The sequence below is a fragment of the Hyperolius riggenbachi genome, chromosome 6 (assembly GCF_040937935.1).
Source record: "Hyperolius riggenbachi isolate aHypRig1 chromosome 6, aHypRig1.pri, whole genome shotgun sequence".
Taxonomy (NCBI): Eukaryota; Metazoa; Chordata; class Amphibia; order Anura; family Hyperoliidae; genus Hyperolius; species Hyperolius riggenbachi.
The window spans coordinates 32,978,469-33,000,362 of record NC_090651.1 but is presented as its reverse complement, the minus strand read 5'-3'; the positions used below and the strand labels follow the sequence as shown (position 1 = coordinate 33,000,362).

Genomic DNA, 21,894 nt, shown 5'->3' with positions numbered 1-21,894 from the left:
TGGTTGGACATGGATGAGGGGGCTGCACATGGGTGTTACACATAGAAGTGGGGGGCTATATTCCCCTACATTACCCAGTGTTGGGAGAGTTGTCTCTCGGCTTCTTCCTGTGCCCATACTATCACCACCAGAATCATATGTACACCACAGGGGTGTCATAGGATAGAATCTATGACCTCCCTGCTGGTCCGGATCTCTGCCCACTCACCATCCAGTTTTACACCCAGTGTTGTGGCTCCTCCCATTCCATACCGCGGTTATCCTCCATGAAGCTGTAGAGTTTGTGTGACGCTCAGTAAGACTCCAGCACGGCTGTAGCAATGCCTTTTTTTTATTACTGATAATATTGTGATGGGTTAATAAATTGTCAGGTTGCGTACAATACAACACTGAAAGTCCTGGAGTGGAAATCCCATAAACAAATGATGAGAATAATAATAATAAAAAAAAAATATTTAGCACTTGTTCTTTTAGGCAGCAAAATGTCAAAACTTTTTTTTTCTTTTTTTGATCAAATCTGTAAATATGTAATTTCTATAAACATCTGTATCTTCACACGGACATATCTTATACATACAAAAACACACACATGAATCAGGCAGCCGAACTGAGAGCCGTCGCCCCCCGGAGGAGACCCGCTGGCTGGAGCCCTGGGCTCGTCTACTAAAATAATACAAGTCCGTTAAAAGAGTTAAAGTGTAAGAGTGGCAGCAGCCCATAGGTTTTGCAGGAGGCAGAAGAGCCCGTGGCGTGCGGAATAGATACGGGCCGGGCACACTGCTGGCAGGACAGAGCAGGAAGTGCTCATTGGCTCCCGGTTCTCTGCTTCCTGTTTGGTCGTCTTGTGCTCTTGGTGCGTTCTCCTCCCTGCTGTTATGTGCTCTCCTTGGGGGCCTGCAGGACAGGGCTGGAAGCCTGGGCTCCCTGGGGAGACTGTGCAGGTGGCACCTGGGTCCCTGTGGCAGTTTTAATAGAGTTCAGGGTTTTGCTAAACCAGGAGTTTTTGGCAGCTTGGATCTCGTTGAGTAGTGCTCCTCGTTGGTGCTCCAGTTCCTGCAGGAAGAGACAAAGGGGTTATTAACGGACGATCAAAAAAGGAGGTTCAGTGGGCCAGAATTATCAGAGCAATTACGACAGATTTTTTCTTCTTATCTCATACCTATTTCCTCAAAGTTGTAATCTGCAAGTGTTCTGAGAGTAAATTCTCTACTTACAAAATAAGAAGACTTTTGCTATAGTTTTGCATGAATTTCTAGAAATGTTGTACAGTTAGCTAGCACTGGTTTTGCAGTGTTCTAATCTGTCGTGGAAATGAGAAGTGGTTGATAGTACGTTTCTGTACCGTGTATCGAGCCGCTCGATAGATTGCGGCGGGTCCCCGTGGCCGCCCGGATCGATTCCCGCTCGTCCCAGCGGGCATCGAGCGAGGAATCGATCCGGCGGGGTATCGGACACGTCGGAAATTATCAGCTGAGCCATCAGCAGCTCGATACACAGTACAGAAACGTACCGTGTATTCCCAGCATAACAGCTGTCAGTCACACCTCTTCCTTGTAAAGTCCAGAGAGCAGCTATACTGTAAGATTTTTCTTATGATAGCAGGAGTGTCTGGACGGATTGACATAATTCATTCTATCCTATCTTAACCCCCTTGCCGGTCCAATTCCCGCGGCAAGGGGGCAACAGAGGACTTTTTTTTTTTTAAATCATGTAGCGAGCCCAGGGCTCGCTACATGATAGCGGCATCCCCCCACCCACTCCGATCACCTCCGGCGATCAGAGTAAGCAGGAAACACTGCCACCATCGAGTCGATCCTGTGCTCCTCCATCATCGTCTGGTATAGCGGCGCCACCACAAGTGACAAGTACAGACTACATAGAGTAATCAAGGCCGCAGAAAGGATTATCGGTACACCCATGCCACCACTGGACCTACTTCATGCTTCCAGGCTGAGAACGAGGGCAAATAGGATCACGCAAGACCCCCTCCACCCCGGCGGTCGCTTTTTCAACCGCATGGGCACCGACCACCGCTACAGAGCTATTTCCACCAAAACCTCAAGACACAGGAACTCCTTTTTCCCCCAAGCAGTGCGCCTTCTGAACTCGAGCTCTACACACAGCAAAGCTAAATAGCAGGTCTGTCACCCAGACCTAAATAGCCTGTAGGTACTCAACCTGGGGCAATTCTTCATTTCATTGTACTTGCACCTAGGACTAATTAACTAAATTGCAGGACCAACTGCTACATTCTACGTCTGTTCATTTTGCACATGTACTTGTACTACTATGTTCCTTGTTCTTCAATGCATTTTTGTATTGCTACTTGCTAGTTATGTTCTGATGTTGTTGTTGTTGTTCTTGCACTATGCTCTATGCCAATGTGTACCACAAATAATTCCGGGTGCGGCAACCGCTGCACTTGGCAAAATAAATTGATTCTGATTCTGAAATCCCGTACAGAAAGGGATTTCCTGCTGGGCTTCCCCCGGTTGTCAGGGCAACGGGGTGGGATGACGTCACCGATGTCGGGACGTCAGAGGGAATCCCGATCCACCCCTCAGCGCTGCCTGGCACTGATTGGCCAGGCTGCGCAGGGGTCTGGGGGGGGACACGAATCGGCGGGTGGCAGCGGCGATCGCGTACCACACGCAGCTAGTAAAGTGATAGCTGCGTGTAGGGAAATTTTTTTTTTTTTGAAAATCGGCCCAGCAGGGCCTGAGAATTCCTTCTACGCAGGTTACCCCGAGCTGAGCTCGGGATAACCGGCAAGGAGGTTAAAGGACCACTGTACCGAAAATCATAAAATGTAAAGTAGAGTAAAATGAGCCATACATTGCTTTTCTCCTATGTTGCTGTCACTTACAGTAGGTAGTAGAAATCTGACAGAACCAACAGGTTTTGGACTAGCCCATTTCCTCATGGGGGATTCTCAGGGTATTCTTTATTTTCAAAAGCACTTCGTGAATGGCAGATGCTATCTAATTGCCAAAAAAGTGTGCAGCGAGCAGGGAGGCTGGCCAGCATCGTATAAATCTTTTTCAGGGAGTGTCTTTATAAAGAATAAAGGCCATGCTGAGAATCCTCTATGGAGAGATGGACTAGCTCAAAACCTGTCGGTAATGTCAGATTTCTACTACCTACTGTAAGTGACTGCAACATAGGAGAGACGTAATCTATTGTTCCTTTTACTCTGGAAGAAACATGCTTCTTATTTGTATGTGTTTACATAAATTTTACAATTTTCGCGACAGTGGTCCTTTAAGAAGGGTTTTGACTACTCCTGTTTTCCCATTAAGGTCGCATTCACAGTGGGAAGTTGCGGTTTAATGCGACGTTAAAGTCACAACGTGTCTGCGTTGAGAGGTAACGAACTGCAAGCAGTGAGTTACCCCAACGCAACATTTTTCAACGCGACTTTAACGTCGCACTGTGAACGGCTCATAGGATTAGCATTGCAATGCGCTAAGCTGCAATATAAGACTTTATAATGTAGCTCTGCAATGTGGCACTGTGAATGCAACCTAAAATACTATTGTGAGCCTTTTCCGTGAAAGCTGCCACAGTCCATCTTACCTCACTCAGAGGATTCTTTCACAGACTGCACTAATTCTGAGAATCCTTATCTCCTCCTGTTTTACAGCAGTTTAAGAAGGAACTTGCACCTTCTAAAAATGTCTTGAGACAGTCTGTATGAATTCTAGATTTCTCTCAGACACCATTGATAAATCTGGCCCAGTGAGTGGGCGGCTGTGAAGTGGAGGGCAATGGGGCAACATAGAGTTCAGATCAGTGTGGCCAAAGCGTGCAGAAGGGCAAACAAAGGAACAAATTCAGCCGTGTATGAATTGTTTTTGTTCTAGAGAAGTAAAGGGAAACTTGCTGGGGAAGTGGTTTAGCAACAGTGAGATTTCAATACAATACTGAAAACTCTGCAAATATTTAAATGTATGCCTGGAAGCCTGTTTCTATTCTTGCAGCTGAAGGCTACCACATAGAAGGCCTGTCTGTACTCCTGCATTGGGGTGGGGCCTGTCTATGTTCCTGCATCTAGAGGCTGCCATGGGGTGTGGCCTATGCATACTCCTGCAGCTAGAGGCTGCCAAGGGGTGTGGCCTATGTATACTCCTGCAGCTAGAGGCTGTCATAGGGGTGGTACCTATCTCTACAGGCGTGCAGTAGTGCGACACAGATGTACAAGTTGTACTGTGAGCCCAAACTGCTTAAGAAAACCCAGCACTGTCCAACATAATGTGGCTGATGGGGTTTGCTCCATTTTCTATAATGATTAAAGGTAAAAAAAAAATGTAAAATTCTGCTTCTATATCATCCAAGAAAATAAATGCAAGTATTCTAAAGACTTCATAATAACAAGGATTTGCATCTCATCACAGCCAATCAGTGGGGACACGCTATTGCATTCCGCGCACGGGAGCCAACGGCATTAAAATTACACCAAAGCAGGCCTAGGCAGCCACAAGCGTAGTTTAATTGGCGGCCCAAAAGCGGTTAAAACCTGTCTGAGAAGAGGCTATCTTTTGTACTGGTCTTCACCCTTAAATGATGAGAATTTGGAGAACATTTCTCTCATACAGACAGGTTTCCCCACCTCTGGAACTAATGAACCTGAATTCTTTGATATATAATGGCCAGAATGGGACAGATGTGTACCTGGATTTTGCATTTGGCCTCCACGAGTTGCAGCTTGGTCTGAGCGAGTTCCAGCTCCATCTCCCGCAGATGTTTCATCAGAGAGTCCTTCTCGTCATCTCCTCTGTCACCAGACTTATCGCTGCCTCCGCTCTGTGCTGACCCCTCTTTGCTGAAGATCTCACTGCAGTGGCTGCAGGACATCACCTTGGCCTAAAACACAACACAAGATAGTAGGAAAGGTCTCATATCTCAGATAACCAGTGTCCATCCAAAGTACGAAGGTTTAATTTCTCACCTTGAGGATCTCCAGTTCCTCCCGACTTGCCGTCTGTTGTTTCTCCAGCCGTGTGCTCAGCTGGGAACATATCTACCAGAAACAGCACATGAGAAGAGGTTACTATGTGACAACATTGCCAACAAATTGCCTCATAGTCATGTTCATTTTAACATCCAAGTTAACACTTCTAGTAAGGATGTATGAAGGCAAGGGTGAGGGCTCCTATTATACATGTGATCTAGAAGCTTAGAAGGGTCTGTTCTTATTTCAGCATCAGCAGTTTAAAAGTTTGGAATGTGTATAAAGTATCTTAATTTAGGACAGGGACAATGGCTCTTCTAGCAACCAATCCGTGTTCCTATTACTGGGCCAAGATTGAGCATGTAACAGGACTGGGAGGAGCTTACTAGTTGCTAGGTGAGGACTAGAAGGTTTTCTACAAGGTCTGTCTGTACACTAAGAATTGCCTTTTCGATGACACCATCAGTGCAAAAGTTAAAATTTTACACCACCCGTTAAAGTAACTAAGTGTCTATTCCTGCAATTTTGGGTGTTGCAGAACCAGCGACATGAAGCGGAAACCAAGAGCAATTACTGAGTTTCAGACCAAAGAAGTAACATCTACATTTATAAAAAGGCACCAAAATGTGCCCTGTGAGACCATAACTCAGCAATGAGGAAAGTTAGACGGAAAAAATTCAAGACTGTGAAAACAGGGCCGAAGGTTAACAATGTGGTGGAGAGCCACTGACAGCGGTCACCAAGGAAGACCAAAAAAACCCATTCTTTGGCCAAGAACTCAGTGATTACTCATTGGTTCATCCACGGCTCTGCAACACAGAGAAATACAAAAGTAATAGCTTTTTGATTATCCTATTAGCAGCTTGATCTCGTTTGAGAAAAGTGCTCTGCTTTTGACCTCAGAACTTCTTGTGCTGTAAATTCTTAGAATGCTTTGATCTCTCTCTGCTAGCAGAAAATATAGAAACAGAAAGCAGAAGTCCTCTATTATTGTCCTAAACTGCCCCCTAGTGACAAGTGGCCATAAATACACATTACAGCAGTACTAATTATAAGCAAGGAAATGTAGCAAATCAAAAATAAAATGTGCTAAAATAAATTGGCCCGGAGAACTTGCAAGCCTCTAAGTAAATTGGCTGCTAAAGGGGTAATAATTGCTGAGAAAATGGCAAATCGGCATTACTGTCTGCTCAATCCAGACGGTGTCACCCGCTCACCTGTTTGTATTCCGCGATGATCGCTGTTGTCTTCTTTATTTCCTGCTCAGCTTTTTCTAATTGTTTTCTGAATACTTCCTTTAGCTGTTGAGAAAGCAGATATTCCAGATAAAGCACAGAAGACAAAGAAAAAGGGTTCCCTGACGAGACGACCCCGACTAATCCTCTCCCAGACCAGTGTATTGCTCTTCACTGGGGAGATTTCTCGGTGACACCAGAGAAATCTGTTTCCTCCTCTGGTGTCACAGTGACAGGAAGTGGAATAATCTTTTTATTGGGATATATGAAAGTAACTAAGTTGAATGTAGAAAGATTAAAACCCCCCTGGCGTTCTATTAAGATCGCCAGGGTGGATGCGCAGCAGTATTTTTTGTTTGTTTTTTTATCCCCATCATGTAGCTAGCCTAGCGCTAGCTACATGATGCCCCCCTCCCTGTGCTATCCCTCCCACCCCTCCGATCGCCGCCGGCGCACTCGCCCATAAGGAAATCCCGTTCTGAACGGAATTTCCTTGAGGGCTTCCCCCGTCGCCATGGCGACGATCGCGATGACGTCATCGATTGGCCAGGCTGCGCACGGGGTCTGGCGGGGGGCCCTCTATCGCGGCGCGTAGTGGCGCATTGGCGGCGGCGATCAGAGTAGACACGCAGCAAGCAAAGTGCTTGCTGCGTGTTTGAAAAAAAAAATGAAGAAAATCGGCCCAGCGGGGCCTGAGCGGCGCCCTCCGGCGGTAATGGACGAGCTGAGCTCGTCCATACCGCTAAGGAGGTTTTAATTAAAAGCTGTGCCACTTTTCAGAGATTTTTTTATTAGTGGCTCTACTATCAGGAAGTGAGGAGAATTTCGTTTAATATAAAAGACATGAAAGTCTGATAGTATTCTCCACCTTCTCGGTCTATATAAAATGAATGGCACTTTATACCAATGTGCAGACTTGGCGATCATCCTAGACTGTGTTGGGGCAACAAGATGGCCAAATAGCAACCAATGGTGCGGGAGAGATTTTCTGATGCAAATAAGTGCTAAGACAAGAGCCATGCTCAGTTGGCCATGCATGGTCTTTCCTATGTTTACGGTATTACTGTAGAGGAGGACTCCCACTACAGGAAATACAGTCCCAACTGCCTGAAGCCAGGGTGGGCCCAGACATTAGGCAAGGCTAATTTATCAGTTTGACCAGATATCGGCAAATCTCCATTGAATGGTGTAACATAATAGAATCTCCCCCAATCCAATAAAATGATCGAATAGTCGATCAAACAAGAAAATTGAGTAATGTGTGGGCACCTTTAGGTTAGCCATACATCTATTGATTTCTAATCTGTCTCGGATCTGCTTCCCCCAACATGTCCAATCAACCAAATTTTTCAGTAACCCCACAAGTTAGGAAATCTTGGAGTGGTTGGAGAGAGAGGAGCAGTGGGGATCCACAGCCACATTGAGCCTGATCACATTCACTTTTTCTCCAAGTATTCTCATAGGAGAATTGGATTGGGCCCACTGTATTGTATTAAATCAGGAAGTACAACACTAGCAAGTTTGCTGGAAGGTAACTGAGAAGCCAAGGTGGTAGAATCCATCACTAGGTCCTGATCAGCGAGAGACTGATCTCTCTGGTCACAATGGTCATGTACTGCTATTGATTGGGGGATAACCACTGTGTATTTGTACGCACCATAAGTGTTCATCCTTCTACACAGAGGATAAAGGTGGCCATACATGTAGCGACTTGGCATCCGATTCGATAATTATTATCAAATGAAAATCGGTGCCGTCAAGTGCATGTCCGATTGACGATGTGACCAATTTCGGGCTAAGCATGTTGATCGGACATGCTGCAATAGGTCGGACTGTCGTGCTCAAGCAAGTGCACGGCGGTAATGGCGAGTGATATCGGGATGAACGAAGAGCACAACGGAACCGCCGACGCTGTCCCCCTCCCTAAAGTAAAATATGCCCCCCCGGCAGTATATTTTACCTGTCCATGTGCGCTGCTGGCTCTAGGCTTCGTCCACAATCCGCATACACACGCCCCTTGTGGTTGCCGGCATAACGTCAGCACATATGTGATGTCACACGCGCCCATGTATACGCCAGCAACCACATTTAACATCGGGGACAGCGCGGGGGCTGCGGATGCGGCTTCACAAAACCAATTACCAAGAGATTTCATGCTGAAATCCATCAGGAATATGCCTGTGGTGTATGGACAGGCAACAGATCTCTCCCTGATCAAATTACATCAGAGAGAGATCCGTCTCTTGGTCGATCTGCCCATGCGTCATCTGATGTATGGACACCTTTACATCATACAGATCTCATATCCTCCCCCGGTGTTCTGCAGGGAAGTGGGGTACAATGGATCAGTTTGGGGTACAGTCACATGACACACACCTGGGCCGTCTCCTCTTCCTGTTTCCGCTTTTCTTCTTCCGTCTCTATCAGTTTCTGTTTAGTGAGGAGTAGCTCCTTATTCAAGACCTCGGCCTTATCTTCTGCCTGAGGATGAAAGAAAAGTTGTTGTTAGATGTCCTCTGTTCTCCTGGAGTCACAGCTACTATGGGAGGGTAAGTGTACATGAGAGCCCCACAGAAATGTGTGCAGCCTGAATGGGAGGAGAAAGAGCAGGCTGGCTGCTGCTTATGTGACTTACTAAAGGGATTCAGAGCTATATCATGTGACCCTAATGCCTCTTTTTCACTATACTCTGAAAAACGAATGCATTTTAACTTTTCATAGCAGTGCCTTGTGAAAAAGCTTTCAGTTAAAACGCGTATAGTGTGAACTGAGCCATAGAAAAAAGTTGTCCTTTCAGTTATAACTGAGGGCAATTGATTAAAGGGGCAAAGTGGCAAAAACATGTAAAATTTCAAATACGTGCAAACATAGACAAATAAGAAGTACGTTTTTTTTCAGAGTAAAATGAGCCATAAATGACTTTTCTCCTATGTTGCTGTCACTTACAGTAGGTAGTAGAAATCTGACAGAAGTGACAGGTTTTGGACTAGTCCATCTCTTTATAGGGGATTCTCAGCAAGACTTTTATTCTTTATAAAGATATTCCCTAATAAGGATTTTAAACAAGGATGCTGGCCAGCTTCTCTGCTCGCTACACAGTTTTTTGGCAGTTGGACATGGCGTTTGAAAATAAATAAATCCCTGAGTATCCCCCATGAATAAATGGACTAGTCCAAAACCTGTCTCTTCTGTCAGATTTCCACAACTTAATGTAAGTGACAGCACCATAGGAGAAAAGTAATTTATGGCTCATTTTAATCTGGAAAACAATGTGCTTCTTATTTGTATATGTTTGCACATATTTCAAATTTTACAATTTTTGCCATGGTGCCCCTTTAAGTGTAAAAGGAACCTAAGACCAGGTTTACAGTGGTGTGTTTTGCAGTGTACGGCCACTTACACACTACATACGATTCCGATTTTTTTATATGATTCGATTTTTGATTCTGATTTAAAAAGTACTGCATGCTGCTACGTTTTTTAATCGGAATCAAAAATCGGAAATGCATGTAGTGTGAAAGAGACCTAATAGCCACTTTGTAACACGGCTTACTGCACTGCAATGCACCACCTATGCAACTCTTACGGGAGCTTTGTGGAATGACTGCCACATTGAAATGCAGTGCATGCAATACCGCTAAAAGTGCATGGTAACAGTGACAGTGAAGCGTACTTTTCATGCTTCACTGTACCCGATGGTCATGTCTTGGAGAACTCCTGGAAAAGCATGTGATTTGTTTGATCAGCTGATAGATTTGCAAAGCTCTGATTTGCTGTGATCACATTCTGCTTTAACACATGATCATGACTAGCAAATCAGAGACTTACATATCTATCACCTGACCAAACTGATCACATGCTACTCCATGAGATCTCCTAGACATGAACATCACTACTGGTCATGCTGGTCACTCTACAAACTCTTCTGTTACTATAGCGCCACATCACTGACCCTCATAATATACTGTCTCAGGTGGTAACTCACACACTGGCCATGATACCCACCCAGCTCCCTTTAGCTGTATTGTCCTCTCATTCCATATCTCTGGACCCATAACCTTATAGAAGGATCAGTGATCTAGTGTTCTGCTTGTATGGACTCACCTGATCCAGGTCATTGCGCAGGGCAATCTTACTGGTGACCAGTTCATGCGCCAGGTCATCGTTCTCCTGCTCCAACCTCATGCTGGTCTCCTGAAGCCGACGGTTTTCTCTCTGAAACAAGAACATGAAGAGGAGGTAAGTTTCATACGACTTGATCGGTGAATGGATGAGCTCAGCAACAAACACACACTGCTGTGAGAAAACAGAAAAGAGTCATCAAGTGAATAATGTCCAACCAAACTGGGCAGCAACCGTATATCCAAAGAGGAATTTACAGTAGCTTTGAGTGGACACCCTTTTCTGTTCTACGCATGGTTTCATCACGCCCGTGGAATAGCATTTCTAGAAATGAAGAAGTTACTCTGCAGGAGTGATGAGATGTTCCAGTTGACTATACTTCTGTTTTCCTTTGGATAAACTAGGATTTGGATCAAAAAAGGAACCTTCATGGAAATGTGATCAGCAACAGCTTCCTAAACCAGTCCAGCAATGTCTGCAGGTATCTTCTAGATGACAAAAAATTGATCCAGCCCTCAAATGAAGCTCTGCCCATTGACTAACCTTACACGATCATGTGAGATTACCTGTGTAGGTAAACTGCGGGTTACTAATGTGAGATCCCAACTGGCCACGGCCGCCACCTGATCGATTATTAGATAGATATGTATCTTAAGGTGGCCAAACACTTAAGGTGCCCATACACTCGTCAGATTGGCAGCAGATAGATAAGAAATGCATCTGATGATCTATCTGATGCGTTTTTAGAACATTTTTTACCAGGATAGAATTCCAATAGATTTCAGTTTGAAATCTATTGAAATTCGATCTGATGGCATTTTTTTGCCATCAGATTTCCATTAAGGCCAATGCAAACTGATAAGCAATCTCATCAGATCGACCTAAATTTTCCACCCTGCAAGTTCGATGGAAATCCATCGAAATCGGCCGTCGATCGGTCGATTGGCCAACCGATTTGCAATCGATTGATCGATCGATCGGGATCGATCGGTCGGCCAGAAAATCGGCTGAGTGTATGGGCTGCTTTATAGATTTGCAGCAGATTTGACCATCAGATAGATTTCTGTCAGATGCCTTTCAAGTCGAACCTGACAGGAATCTATCTGATTTTTGCCACACACTAGAGTTCCAATAGTTTTCAAAATGAAAAGAAGAATTTAGAAAACCAAAAGTTGTATTTCTTAATCTTTAATATTCATCATGTACAAAATTCCACAGAAGTGAAGACTATTGTATCCATCCGAAAAAACACCACTTTGTATTTGAGTTTGACACCCCTGGTGTTTAATAGTGAATCAGATACACATTGTATTTGTAATGCCTGCAGAAGGGTTTCTATAACCCGAAACAAGCCAGTGTTGTCGCCTGAATTATTATAAAGTAAACTGCATTGCAAGCCCTTGGTGGGCCTAATGTGCCACATCCTCGTTTTTGGATGGATATAATCGTCTTCACTTCTGTGGAATTTTGTACTTGATGAATATTAAAGATTAGGAAATACAACTTTTGGTTTCCTAAATTTTTCCTCTAAATTGGTCAAGAATTCTCGTAGAAAACTGATCCTACCAGGCTGAAGACATGTCTCCTCTGACTAGTGGCTCTTCCCAGCAGAGGACAGAAGAGGACACATTAGTTCCAGCATGATGACTGAGATATGAAGTCTGCTGTGAGATACGATAATAACTGGACTGGTTGTAAGAGAGACTGAAGCTCTCACAGATCCTTCAGGAGCTAATATATAGAAGTAGAAGTCCTCAAACAACCCTGGTGGACTTGCTGGACAATCTTCTATCTTCCGTACAGCTGTGGGGCCACAGAATAGATTTAACAAGAGAGTCTGAACCTCTCACAGATCCTTTGACAGCTGATATATAGAAGTAGAAGTCCTAAAACAGCCGATGGACTTGCTGGAGGATTTTCTAGTTTCCTTACAGCTGTGGGGCAACAGAACAGATGTAACGCAGGATAAGCACAGACAGGACTCGGTAAAGCAAGATGAAGCTTTTCCGGTAGCACAAATAATTGCAGAAGGAAGCATCAAGCAGAGAGGACGGTCACAAGCTCTGTGGAAGTCACCCGGATACCCAGCAGCACATAAATAAGCCAGCGACAGACACACAGCGGCTTATACGTACACACGGATCCTACCATTGGACCCCCCCTTATTTCATTATCCCACCAGATTGCTGCAGGCAGCACTGCAGTGTAGCGGTTATTGTAATTAACTAATTACGGCAATCTTCCCAGTTAGGAAGCCACCAGTATAAAGTCAGGCTCATACTTACCGCCTGTGTGTGACTAGCGGGGGGACTCCGCTTCTGCTGACTGGATGGGAATGGGCTCTCAGTCCTGGGTTTTCCTGCCTGATTAGCAGCGGGTGGTTCTCACGTCTGACTTGTCAGTGTTTCTGGTGATGCAAAGTTATTTCCTGACTGGCTGTTAGGCAGGAAGCTCAGCTTCTGTGGCAATAACAATACGCTGTTCAGCAGAAATAAACACGCTCGCATCTTCCTGGCAGACCTCCGACGCTGCGTGTTACAGGAACAGTAGGGGGCGTTGTTTTAGGGGTTGCAGAGGCTGTGACTACAACAAAGACCCTGCATCATCATCATCAATGCAGTATTGGCTCTCAATGGGTGGTGTAGAGGTAATAATAACACTACTCTGTGATCAGGTATATCTCAGTGTAACTGTTCTCGGGGGAGGAGGAGGAAGTGCACTACTGACCTGCTACATCATGCTGCTGGTGGTCAGTGTGTGAGCTGCTCCATCATGCTGCTGGTGGTCAGTGTCTGAGCTGCTCCATCATGCTGCGGGTGGTCAGTGTGTGAGCTGCTCCATCATGCTGCTGGTGGTCAGCGTGTGAGCTGCTCCATCATGCTGCTGGTGGTCAGTGTGTGAGCTGCTGGTGGTCAGTGTGTGAGCTGCTCCATCATGCTGCTGGTGGTCAGTGTGTGAGCTGCTCCATCATGCTGCTGGTGGTCAGTGTGTGAGCTGCTCCATCATGTTGCTGGTGGTCAGTGTGTGAGCTGCTGGTGGTCAGTGTGTGAGCTGCTCCATCATGCTGCTGGTGGTCAGTGTGTGAGCTGCTCCATCATGTTGCTGGTGGTCAGTGTGTGAGCTGCTGGTGGTCAGTGTGTGAGCTGCTCCATCATGCTGCTGGTGGTCAGTGTGTGAGCTGCTCCATCATGCTGCTGGTGGTCAGTGTGTGAGCTGCTCCATCATGCTGCTGGTGGTCAGTGTGTGAGCTGCTCCATCATGCTGCTGGTGGTCAGTGTGTGAGCTGCTCCATCATGCTGCGGGTGGTCAGTGTGTGAGCTGCTCCATCATGCTGCTGGTGGTCAGCGTGTGAGCTGCTCCATCATGCTGCTGGTGGTCAGTGTGTGAGGCTGCTGGTGGTCAGTGTGTGAGCTGCTCCATCATGCTGCTGGTGGTCAGTGTGTGAGCTGCTCCATCATGCTGCTGGTGGTCAGCGTGTGAGCTGCTCCATCATGCTGCTGGTGGTCAGCGTGTGAGCTGCTCCATCATGCTGCTTGTGGTCAGTGTGTGAGCTGCGCCATCATGCTGCTGGTGGTCAGTGTGTGAGCTGCTCCATCATGCTGCTGGTGGTCAGCATGTGAGCTGCTCCATCATGCTGCTGGTGGTCAGTGTGTGAGCTGCTCCATCATGCTGCTGGTGGTCAGTGTGTGAGCTGCTCCATCATGCTGCTGGTAGCCAGTGTGTGAGCTGCTCCATCATGCTGCTGGTGGTCAGTGTGTGAGCTGCTCCATCATGCTGCTGGTGGTCAGTGTGTGAGCTGCTCCATCATGCTGCTGGTGGTCAGTGTGTGAGCTGCTGCATCATGCTGCTGGTGGTCAGTGTGTGAGCGGCTCCATTGTGCTGCTGGTGGTCAGTGTGTGAGCTGCTCCATCATGCTGCTGGTGGCCAGTGTGTGAGCTGCTGGTGGTCAGTGTGTGAGCTGCTCCATCATGCTGCTGGTGGTCAGTGTGTGAGCTGCTCCATCATGCTGCTGGTGGTCAGTGTGTAAGCTGCTCCATCATGCTGCTGGTGGTCAGTGTGTGAGCTGCTCCATCATGCTGCTGGTGGTCAGTGTGTGAGCTGCTCCATCATGCTGCTGGTGGTCAGTGTGTGAGCTGCTCCATCATGCTGCTGGTGGTCAGTGTGTGAGCTGCTCCATCATGCTGCTGGTGGTCAGTGTGTGAGCTGCTCCATCATGCTGCTGGTGGTCAGTGTGTGAGCTGCTCCATCATGCTGCTGGTGATCAGTGTGTGAGCTGCTCCATCATGCTGCTGGTGGTCAGCGTGTGAGCTGCTCCATCATGCTGCTGGTGGTCAGCGTGTGAGCTGCTCCATCATGCTGCTGGTGGTCAGAGTGTGAGCTGCTCCATCATGCTGCTGGTGGTCAGTGTGTGAGCTGCTCCATCATGCTGCTGGTGGTCAGCGTGTGAGCTGCTCCATCATGCTGCTGGTGGTCAGTGTGTGAGCTGCTCCATCATGCTGCTGGTGATCAGTGTGTGAGCTGCTCCATCATGCTGCTGGTGGTCAGCGTGTGAGCTGCTCCATCATGCTGCTGGTGGTCAGCGTGTGAGCTGCTCCATCATGCTGCTGGTGGTCAGAGTGTGAGCTGCTCCATCATGCTGCTGGTGGTCAGTGTGTGAGCTGCTCCATCATGCTGCTGGTGGTCAGTGTGTGAGCTGCTCCATCATGCTGCTGGTGGTCAGCGTGTGAGCTGCTCCATCATGCTGCTGGTGGTCAGTGTGTGAGCTGCTCCATCAACAAAACTAGAGGGGGAGGGGTTTTAGTTGGTGCACAGTTACTGTATAAATTAGAAAGTGTCCATAGCAACCTCTCTCCTCAGTTGCTACACGTAACACCTCACCTGCATCCTCCTCTCATCCTACACACTCATTCCAGGACCTCATTAAGCTGCCAGTCACACCTCAGAGGTGAACAGGTTTTCATAGGAATCCCAAGGAAGGAGTCCACAGATTGCACAACAATGGGCTCTGTTCTTAGAGCCAGGGGACTGGGGTGAGCCGAGGATGCCATAAAAAGGTCACCAGTATTGTGCAGTCTCACTTTACACCACACCTAGGGAGAGGCCCAGCATAGCTTCTATACTGGTCTGACTGGATGCATGTGACCCAGAGCTGCTCATAGAGGTGGGGTCCTCACCCTATTCAATGTTATCCTACAACTACAACTGGGAGTAACAGTTACACAAACTGCAACAGTCAACCACATTCCAAGTTATACAAAACGTACATTTATGGCAATTTCTGACTTTGTCAACAGCCCCTCAGCATTCTGTGGGTAACTATATACAGAGAAGTATCTACTGAGATGGCATTGTTAATGGAACCTGAGGTGAGAGGGATAGAGGCATATTTAAACTGTACCAGTTGCCTGGCAGTCATGCTGATCTCTTTGGCTGCAGTAGTGTCTGAATCACACACCTGAAACAACCATGCAGCTAATCTTTTTTTGTCCCTGCAAAGCTTTTTTTCCCCTGCAAACAAATTCAGATGCAGCCAAATTTACGTGTGGGAAAACGCATAGAGATCGCAATAGTTAAGACTTGAGGGCTGTAGCCCACTAAAGCGTTTTTAGTTGTGTTTTTCGGAATCGCTAGCAATTCCGAAACGCTAGCCTAATGACATATAATAAAGGTGATTGCGATTCGCCAAAATTGCAATTGCGGGTCTTGCAGCATTTTCGGAGTGATTTAACAGAGGAAAGCAGGGCTCAAAATCGATTTGCTCTAAGTTGCTCCGGAAGTAACTCCACTCTTATAGTAAAAAATCGCTCTCAGTCTTTTAAAAGAGATGTACAGAAACTGTGCTCTCATAGAAAATTAAGTAAATGCGTCCGTGATGCGTACTATAGTACGCATGCGCTGGTGGAGACCACGTGAGCGGAACACTCCGCATCACGTGGTCCCGCCAGTGACGTCAGCACAGTGCAGTGAATATTAATTAGCCATGTGGCTAATCACTGCGCCTGTGCAAGCAGGCTAATGCGGCAAAGCCGCTCTAACGCTATAGCATGCTGCACTTTAAGATTGACGTGCAGCGTTACAATGTAACGCAACGTGGGCACTGTGAACAGCCCATTGCAGTTACATTTCTGTGCGGTGGGCTGTGTTACAGGCTGCACTAACGTGCGCCTGTAACGTCTTACTGTGTAAGCATCCTTAGCCTTAGACCCTTAACAAGCATGCAGCATTATTGTCAGACGATTAGCATGCTTCATGCTTGTTTCTGGTTAGCTGCATGCTTGTTTCTGGTGCAATTCAGACACTACTGTAGCCAAATAGATCAGCAGGGCTGCCAGGCAACTGGTATTGTTTAAAAGAGAATAAATAGGACCACTTCAATATTCTTCCCACTTCAGTTGTCCTTTAATGGTGCACATTATTACACATTTCTTACCATATATAAAGGAATTCAAATGCTCAGTCACTCCACAGTAATTGTACAACACTCTGTGAAGAATGAAAGTCAGAACTACTGCCAGTCACAGGTTAGTGCAGGGGTGGAAGATGAGTATTGTTGCTGCTCTGTGCAGATAATTACCCATGCAGGAAGGGGAAGTACTCGTACTGTCTGTACTGAAAACGAGCACAAGACAGAATACAGAATCCAAACTAGAAAAGTCATGAAACTTCGGCTTTTACTTAAGGTGGCAACATACCATACAATGTTTTAAATATCTGTTCAATTTAAGAATTGCAATCAATTTTTCTGACTAACATTTCAAAAATATGACCAATGTACCACACACCTACGGTATTGTTCAATTTTTCCCCAATTATGATAAAAATAATTGGAAACTCTGAGAAAATTGCTAGGGTGTACGTATTAATAAATCTTTAGAAAAACTGAAGAAATATTTTCAGCATTCCGGAACGACAAAAATCTAAAAGAAACGGATTTTTCAGTTGAATGAAAAAAAAAGCTTTCGATTTTCTCTGGAGATCCGATCATATTTATCGAATTGCTGTAAGATTTGATAATTTTATTGTATTGTGTGTGGCCACCTTTAAGCCCAATCTACACGATACCATTCTTTGCACGATTCGATTACAATTCTATTTACGATCCGATTAAATCCGATATGTCCGATCGGGATTTGATTTGATTCGATTCGATTTGCCATTGAAAAACAATGGCAAATCGAATTGAATCGAATCCCGATCGGATATGTTGGATTTAATCGGATCGTAAATAGAATCGTAATCGAATCCCACAAAGAATCGTATTGTGTAGATGGGGCTTACGTTTTGGAAATTTACAGACTGAAATGGAAAAGTTATTTTTAATAACGTAAAATTGCAAAAACATTCGTACAGCGCTGATGCTGTGTGTGTCTATGGCACACTTTCTTTTAGTGAGCGTTGAATTTCACTTCAGTAGTAAATGGCGTTCTTGTTTCCTGAGCAACCAATCAAATTCTATCGTTCATAGTCACATATGAGATATGAACCCCATTTCCTACTGAACCCTGGGTCTCATATGTGGATAGTATTGATGCCTGCTGCCCATAGCAACCAGTTTCATTTGCACAAGCAGGACAGACTTTTCAGAGGAACTAACAGTCACTCCTACAGACACCGAGGAAGGCATAAGCAGAGCGCAGACTTCCTGGAGAGATTTTCAACGAATTATAAACGCTGCAGGCCACAAAAATGAAAACCGAGAACAGGTAATTATTACTCCTTATACCCAAACATATATTTAACGTTTTAAGTACTTTTCTGACAAAACTTTCTGGTGGCTCTGCAGTCTCGGTCCTCCTGCTTCACCTACATCCACCTACTTCATCTAAAGGAGTCTCCTATTCCTAATTCATTAAGAGAAGTTTCCAAACATCTGGTTCACCCTGAGAAACCCCCATCCTCCTGCTTCATGTAAAGGAGTTTCTAACCGCCTGCTTCATCACAGGAGTTTCTAACCGCCTGCTTCATCACAGGAGTCTCCATCCTCCTGCATCACCTGGAGAAGTCTCCATTCTCCTGCATCACCTGGAGAGATCTCCATCCTCCTGCATCACCTACAGAAATCTCACTTCCCCTGCATCCCCTGGAGAAATGTCCATCCTCCTGCATCACCTGCAGAAATGTCCATCCTCCTGCATCACTTGCAGAAATGTCCATCCTCCTGCATCACTTGCAGAAATGTCCATCCTCCTGCATCACTTGCAGAAATGTCCATCCTCCTGCATCACTTGCAGAAATGTCCATCCTCCTGCATCACTTGCAGAAATGTCCATCCTCCTGTATCACCTGAGGAAATTTCCACCCTCCTGCATCACCTGGAGAAATCTCCATCCTCCTGCATCACCTGCAGAAGTCTCCATCCTCCTGCATCACCTACAGAAATCTCACTCCCCCTGCATCACCTGGAGAAATCACCATCCTCCTGCATCACCTGGAGAAATCTCCATCCTCCTGCATCACCTGCAGAAGTCTCCATCCTCCTGCATCACTTGCAGAAATGTCCATCCTCCTGCATCACCTGCAGAAATGTCCATCCTCCTGCATCACTTGCAGAAATGTCCATCCTCCTGCATCACCTGCAGAAATCTCGATCCTCCTGTATCACCTGAGGAAATCTCCATCCTCCTGCATCACCTGGAGAAATCTCCATCCTCCTGCATCACCTGGAGAATTCTCCATCCTCCTGCATCACCTGGAGAAATCCCCATCCTCCTGCATCACCTGGAGAAATCCCCATCCTCCTGCATCACCTGGAGAAACCCCCATCCTCCTGCATCACCTGGAGAAACCCCCATCCTCCTGCATCACCTGGAGAAATCCTAATCCTCCTGCATCACCTGGAGAAACCCCCATCCTCCTGCATCACCTGGAGAAATCCCCATGCTCCTGCATCACCTGGAGAAATCCCCATCCTCCTGCATCACCTGGAGAAATCCCCATCCTCCTGCATCACCTGGAGAAATCCCCATCCTCTTGCATCACCTGGAGAAATCCCCATCCTCCTGCATCACTTGGAGAAATCTCCATCCTTCTCCATCACCTGCAGAAATCTTCATCGTCTTGCATCACTTGAGGAGATTTCCATCCTCCTGCTTCACTGAGAAATCTTACAGTTTTCCAATATAAATGAAAACTCCAAACCAGGCAAGAAACCACAAACAATGAGTGATTTACCTAAGCACATTCTCCTACAACTGACAGAAGAGTTACAGCTGGAGCAGCTCCTTAGTAACACGCTCCCTATCAGAGACTGCACAGTGTATATAGAAGGTACAGCAGGAGCAGCTCCTTAGTAACACGCTCCCTATCAGAGACTGCACTGTGTATAGAAGCTACAGCAGGAGCAGCTCCTTAGTAACACGCTCCCTATCAGAGACTGCACAGTGTATAGAAGCTACAGCTGGAGCAGCTCCTTAGTAACACGCTCCCTACCGGAGACTGCACAGTGTATAGAAGTTACAGCTGGAGCAGCTCCTTAGTAACACGCTCCCTATCAGAGACTGCACAGTGTAAAGAAGCTACAGCTGGAGCAGCTCCTTAGTAACACGCTCCCTACCAGAGGCTGCACAGTGTATAGAAGTTACAGCTGGAGAAGCTCCTTAGTAACACGCTACCCAGCAGAAACTGCACAGTGTATAGAAGTTACAGCTGGAGCAGCTCCTTAGTAACACGCTCCCTACCAGAGGCTGCACAGTGTATAGAAGTTACAGCTGGAGCAGCTCCTTAGTAACACGCTCCCCAGCAGAGACTGCACAGTGTATCGAAGAGTTACAGCAGGAGCAGCTCCTTAGTAACACACTCCATAGCAGAGACTGCCCAGTGTATAGAAGTTACAGCTGGGGCAGCTCCTTAGTAACACACTCCCTACCAGAGACTGCACAGTGTATAGAAGTTACAGCTGGAGCAGCTCCTTAGTAACACGCACCCTACCAGAGACTGCACAGTGTATAGAAGTTACAGCAGGAGCAGCTCCTTAGTAACATGCTCCCTATCAGAGACTGCACAGTGTATAGAAGTTACAGCTGGAGCAGCTCCTTAGTAACACACTCCCTACCAGAGACTGCACAGTGTATAGAAGCTACAGCTGGAGCAGCTCCTTAGTAACATGCACCCTACCAGAAACTGCACAGTGTATATAAGCTACAGCTGGAGCAGCTCCTTAGTAACACGCTCCCTACCAGAGACTGCACAGTGTATAGAAGCTACAGCTGGAGCAGCTCCTTAGTAATACGCTCCCCAGCAGAGACTGCACAGTGTATCGAAGAGTTACAACAGGAGCAGCTCCTTAGTAACACACTCCCTACCAGAGACTGCACAGTGTATAGAAGTTACAGCTGGAGCAGCTCCTTAGTAACACACTCCCTACCAGAGACTGCACAGTGTATAGAAGTTACAGCTGGAGCAGCTCCTTAGTAACACACTCCCTACCAGAGACTGCACAGTGTATATAAGTTACAGCTGGAGCAGCTCCTTAGTAACACACTCCCTACCAGAGACTGCACAGTGTATAGAAGTTACAGCTGGAGCAGCTCCTTAGTAACACGCACCCTACCAGAGACTGCACAGTGTATAGAAGTTACAGCAGGAGCAGCTCCTTAGTAACATGTTCCCTATCAGAGACTGCACAGTGTATAGAAGTTACAGCTGGAGCAGCTCCTTAGTAACACGCTCCCTACCAGAGGCTGCACAGTGTATAGAAGTTACAGCTGGAGCAGCTCCTTAGTAACACGCTCCCCAGCAGAGACTGCACAGTGTATCGAAGAGTTACAGCAGGAGCAGCTCCTTAGTAACACACTCCATAGCAGAGACTGCCCAGTGTATAGAAGTTACAGCTGGAGCAGCTCCTTAGTAACACACTCCCTACCAGAGACTGCACAGTGTATAGAAGTTACAGCTGGAGCAGCTCGTTAGTAACACACTCCCTACCAGAGACTGCACAGTGTATAGAAGTTACAGCTGGAGCAGCTCCTTAGTAACACGCACCCCACCAGAGACTGCACAGTGTATAGAAGTTACAGCAGGAGCAGCTCCTTAGTAACATGCTCCCTATCAGAGACTGCACAGTGTATAGAAGTTACAGCTGGAGCAGCTCCTTCGTAACACACTCCCTAGCAGAGACTGCACTGTGTATATAAGCTACAGCTGGAGCAGCTCCTTAGTAACATGTTCCCTACCTGAGACTGCACAGTGTATCAAAGAGTTACAGCAGGAGCAGCTCCTTAGTAACACACTCCCTACCAGAGACTGCACAGTGTATAGAAGTTACAGCAGGAGCAGCTCCTTAGTAACACGCTCCCTACCAGAGACTGCACAGTGTATAGAAGTTACAGCAGGAGCAGCTCCTTAGTAACACGCTCCCTACCAGAGACTGCACAGTGTATAGAAGCTACAGCTGGAGCAGCTCCTTAGTAACATGCTCCCCAGCAGAGACTGCACAGTGTATCGAAGAGTTACAGCAGGAGCAGCTCCTTAGTAACACACTCCCTACCAGAGACTGCACAGTGTATAGAAGTTACAGCTGGAGCAGCTCCTTAGTAACACACTCCCTAGCAGAGACTGCCCAGTGTATAGAAGTTACAGCTGGAGCAA

General features: G+C 46.5%; 1 protein-coding gene across 5 annotated transcripts in view; it reads right to left on the bottom strand.

Moving 5' to 3' along the window:
* Positions 1 to 311: 311 nt before the first annotated feature.
* RABGAP1L (RAB GTPase activating protein 1 like) overlaps positions 312 to 21,894 on the bottom strand; it is a 482,080-nt gene continuing 460,497 nt past the window's right edge. For all 5 annotated transcript variants that reach the window (XM_068239095.1, XM_068239090.1, XM_068239091.1 and 2 more), the window contains 6 exons: positions 10,291 to 10,401; positions 8,563 to 8,667; positions 6,169 to 6,252; positions 4,949 to 5,020; positions 4,672 to 4,863; positions 312 to 1,053 (listed from right to left, as the gene is read on the bottom strand). In XM_068239095.1, coding sequence (XP_068095196.1) covers positions 874 to 1,053; positions 4,672 to 4,863; positions 4,949 to 5,020; positions 6,169 to 6,252; positions 8,563 to 8,667; positions 10,291 to 10,401 — 744 coding nt within the window. In that variant the 3' untranslated portion in view covers positions 312 to 873. The remainder of the gene's footprint in view (positions 1,054 to 4,671; positions 4,864 to 4,948; positions 5,021 to 6,168; positions 6,253 to 8,562; positions 8,668 to 10,290; positions 10,402 to 21,894) is intronic.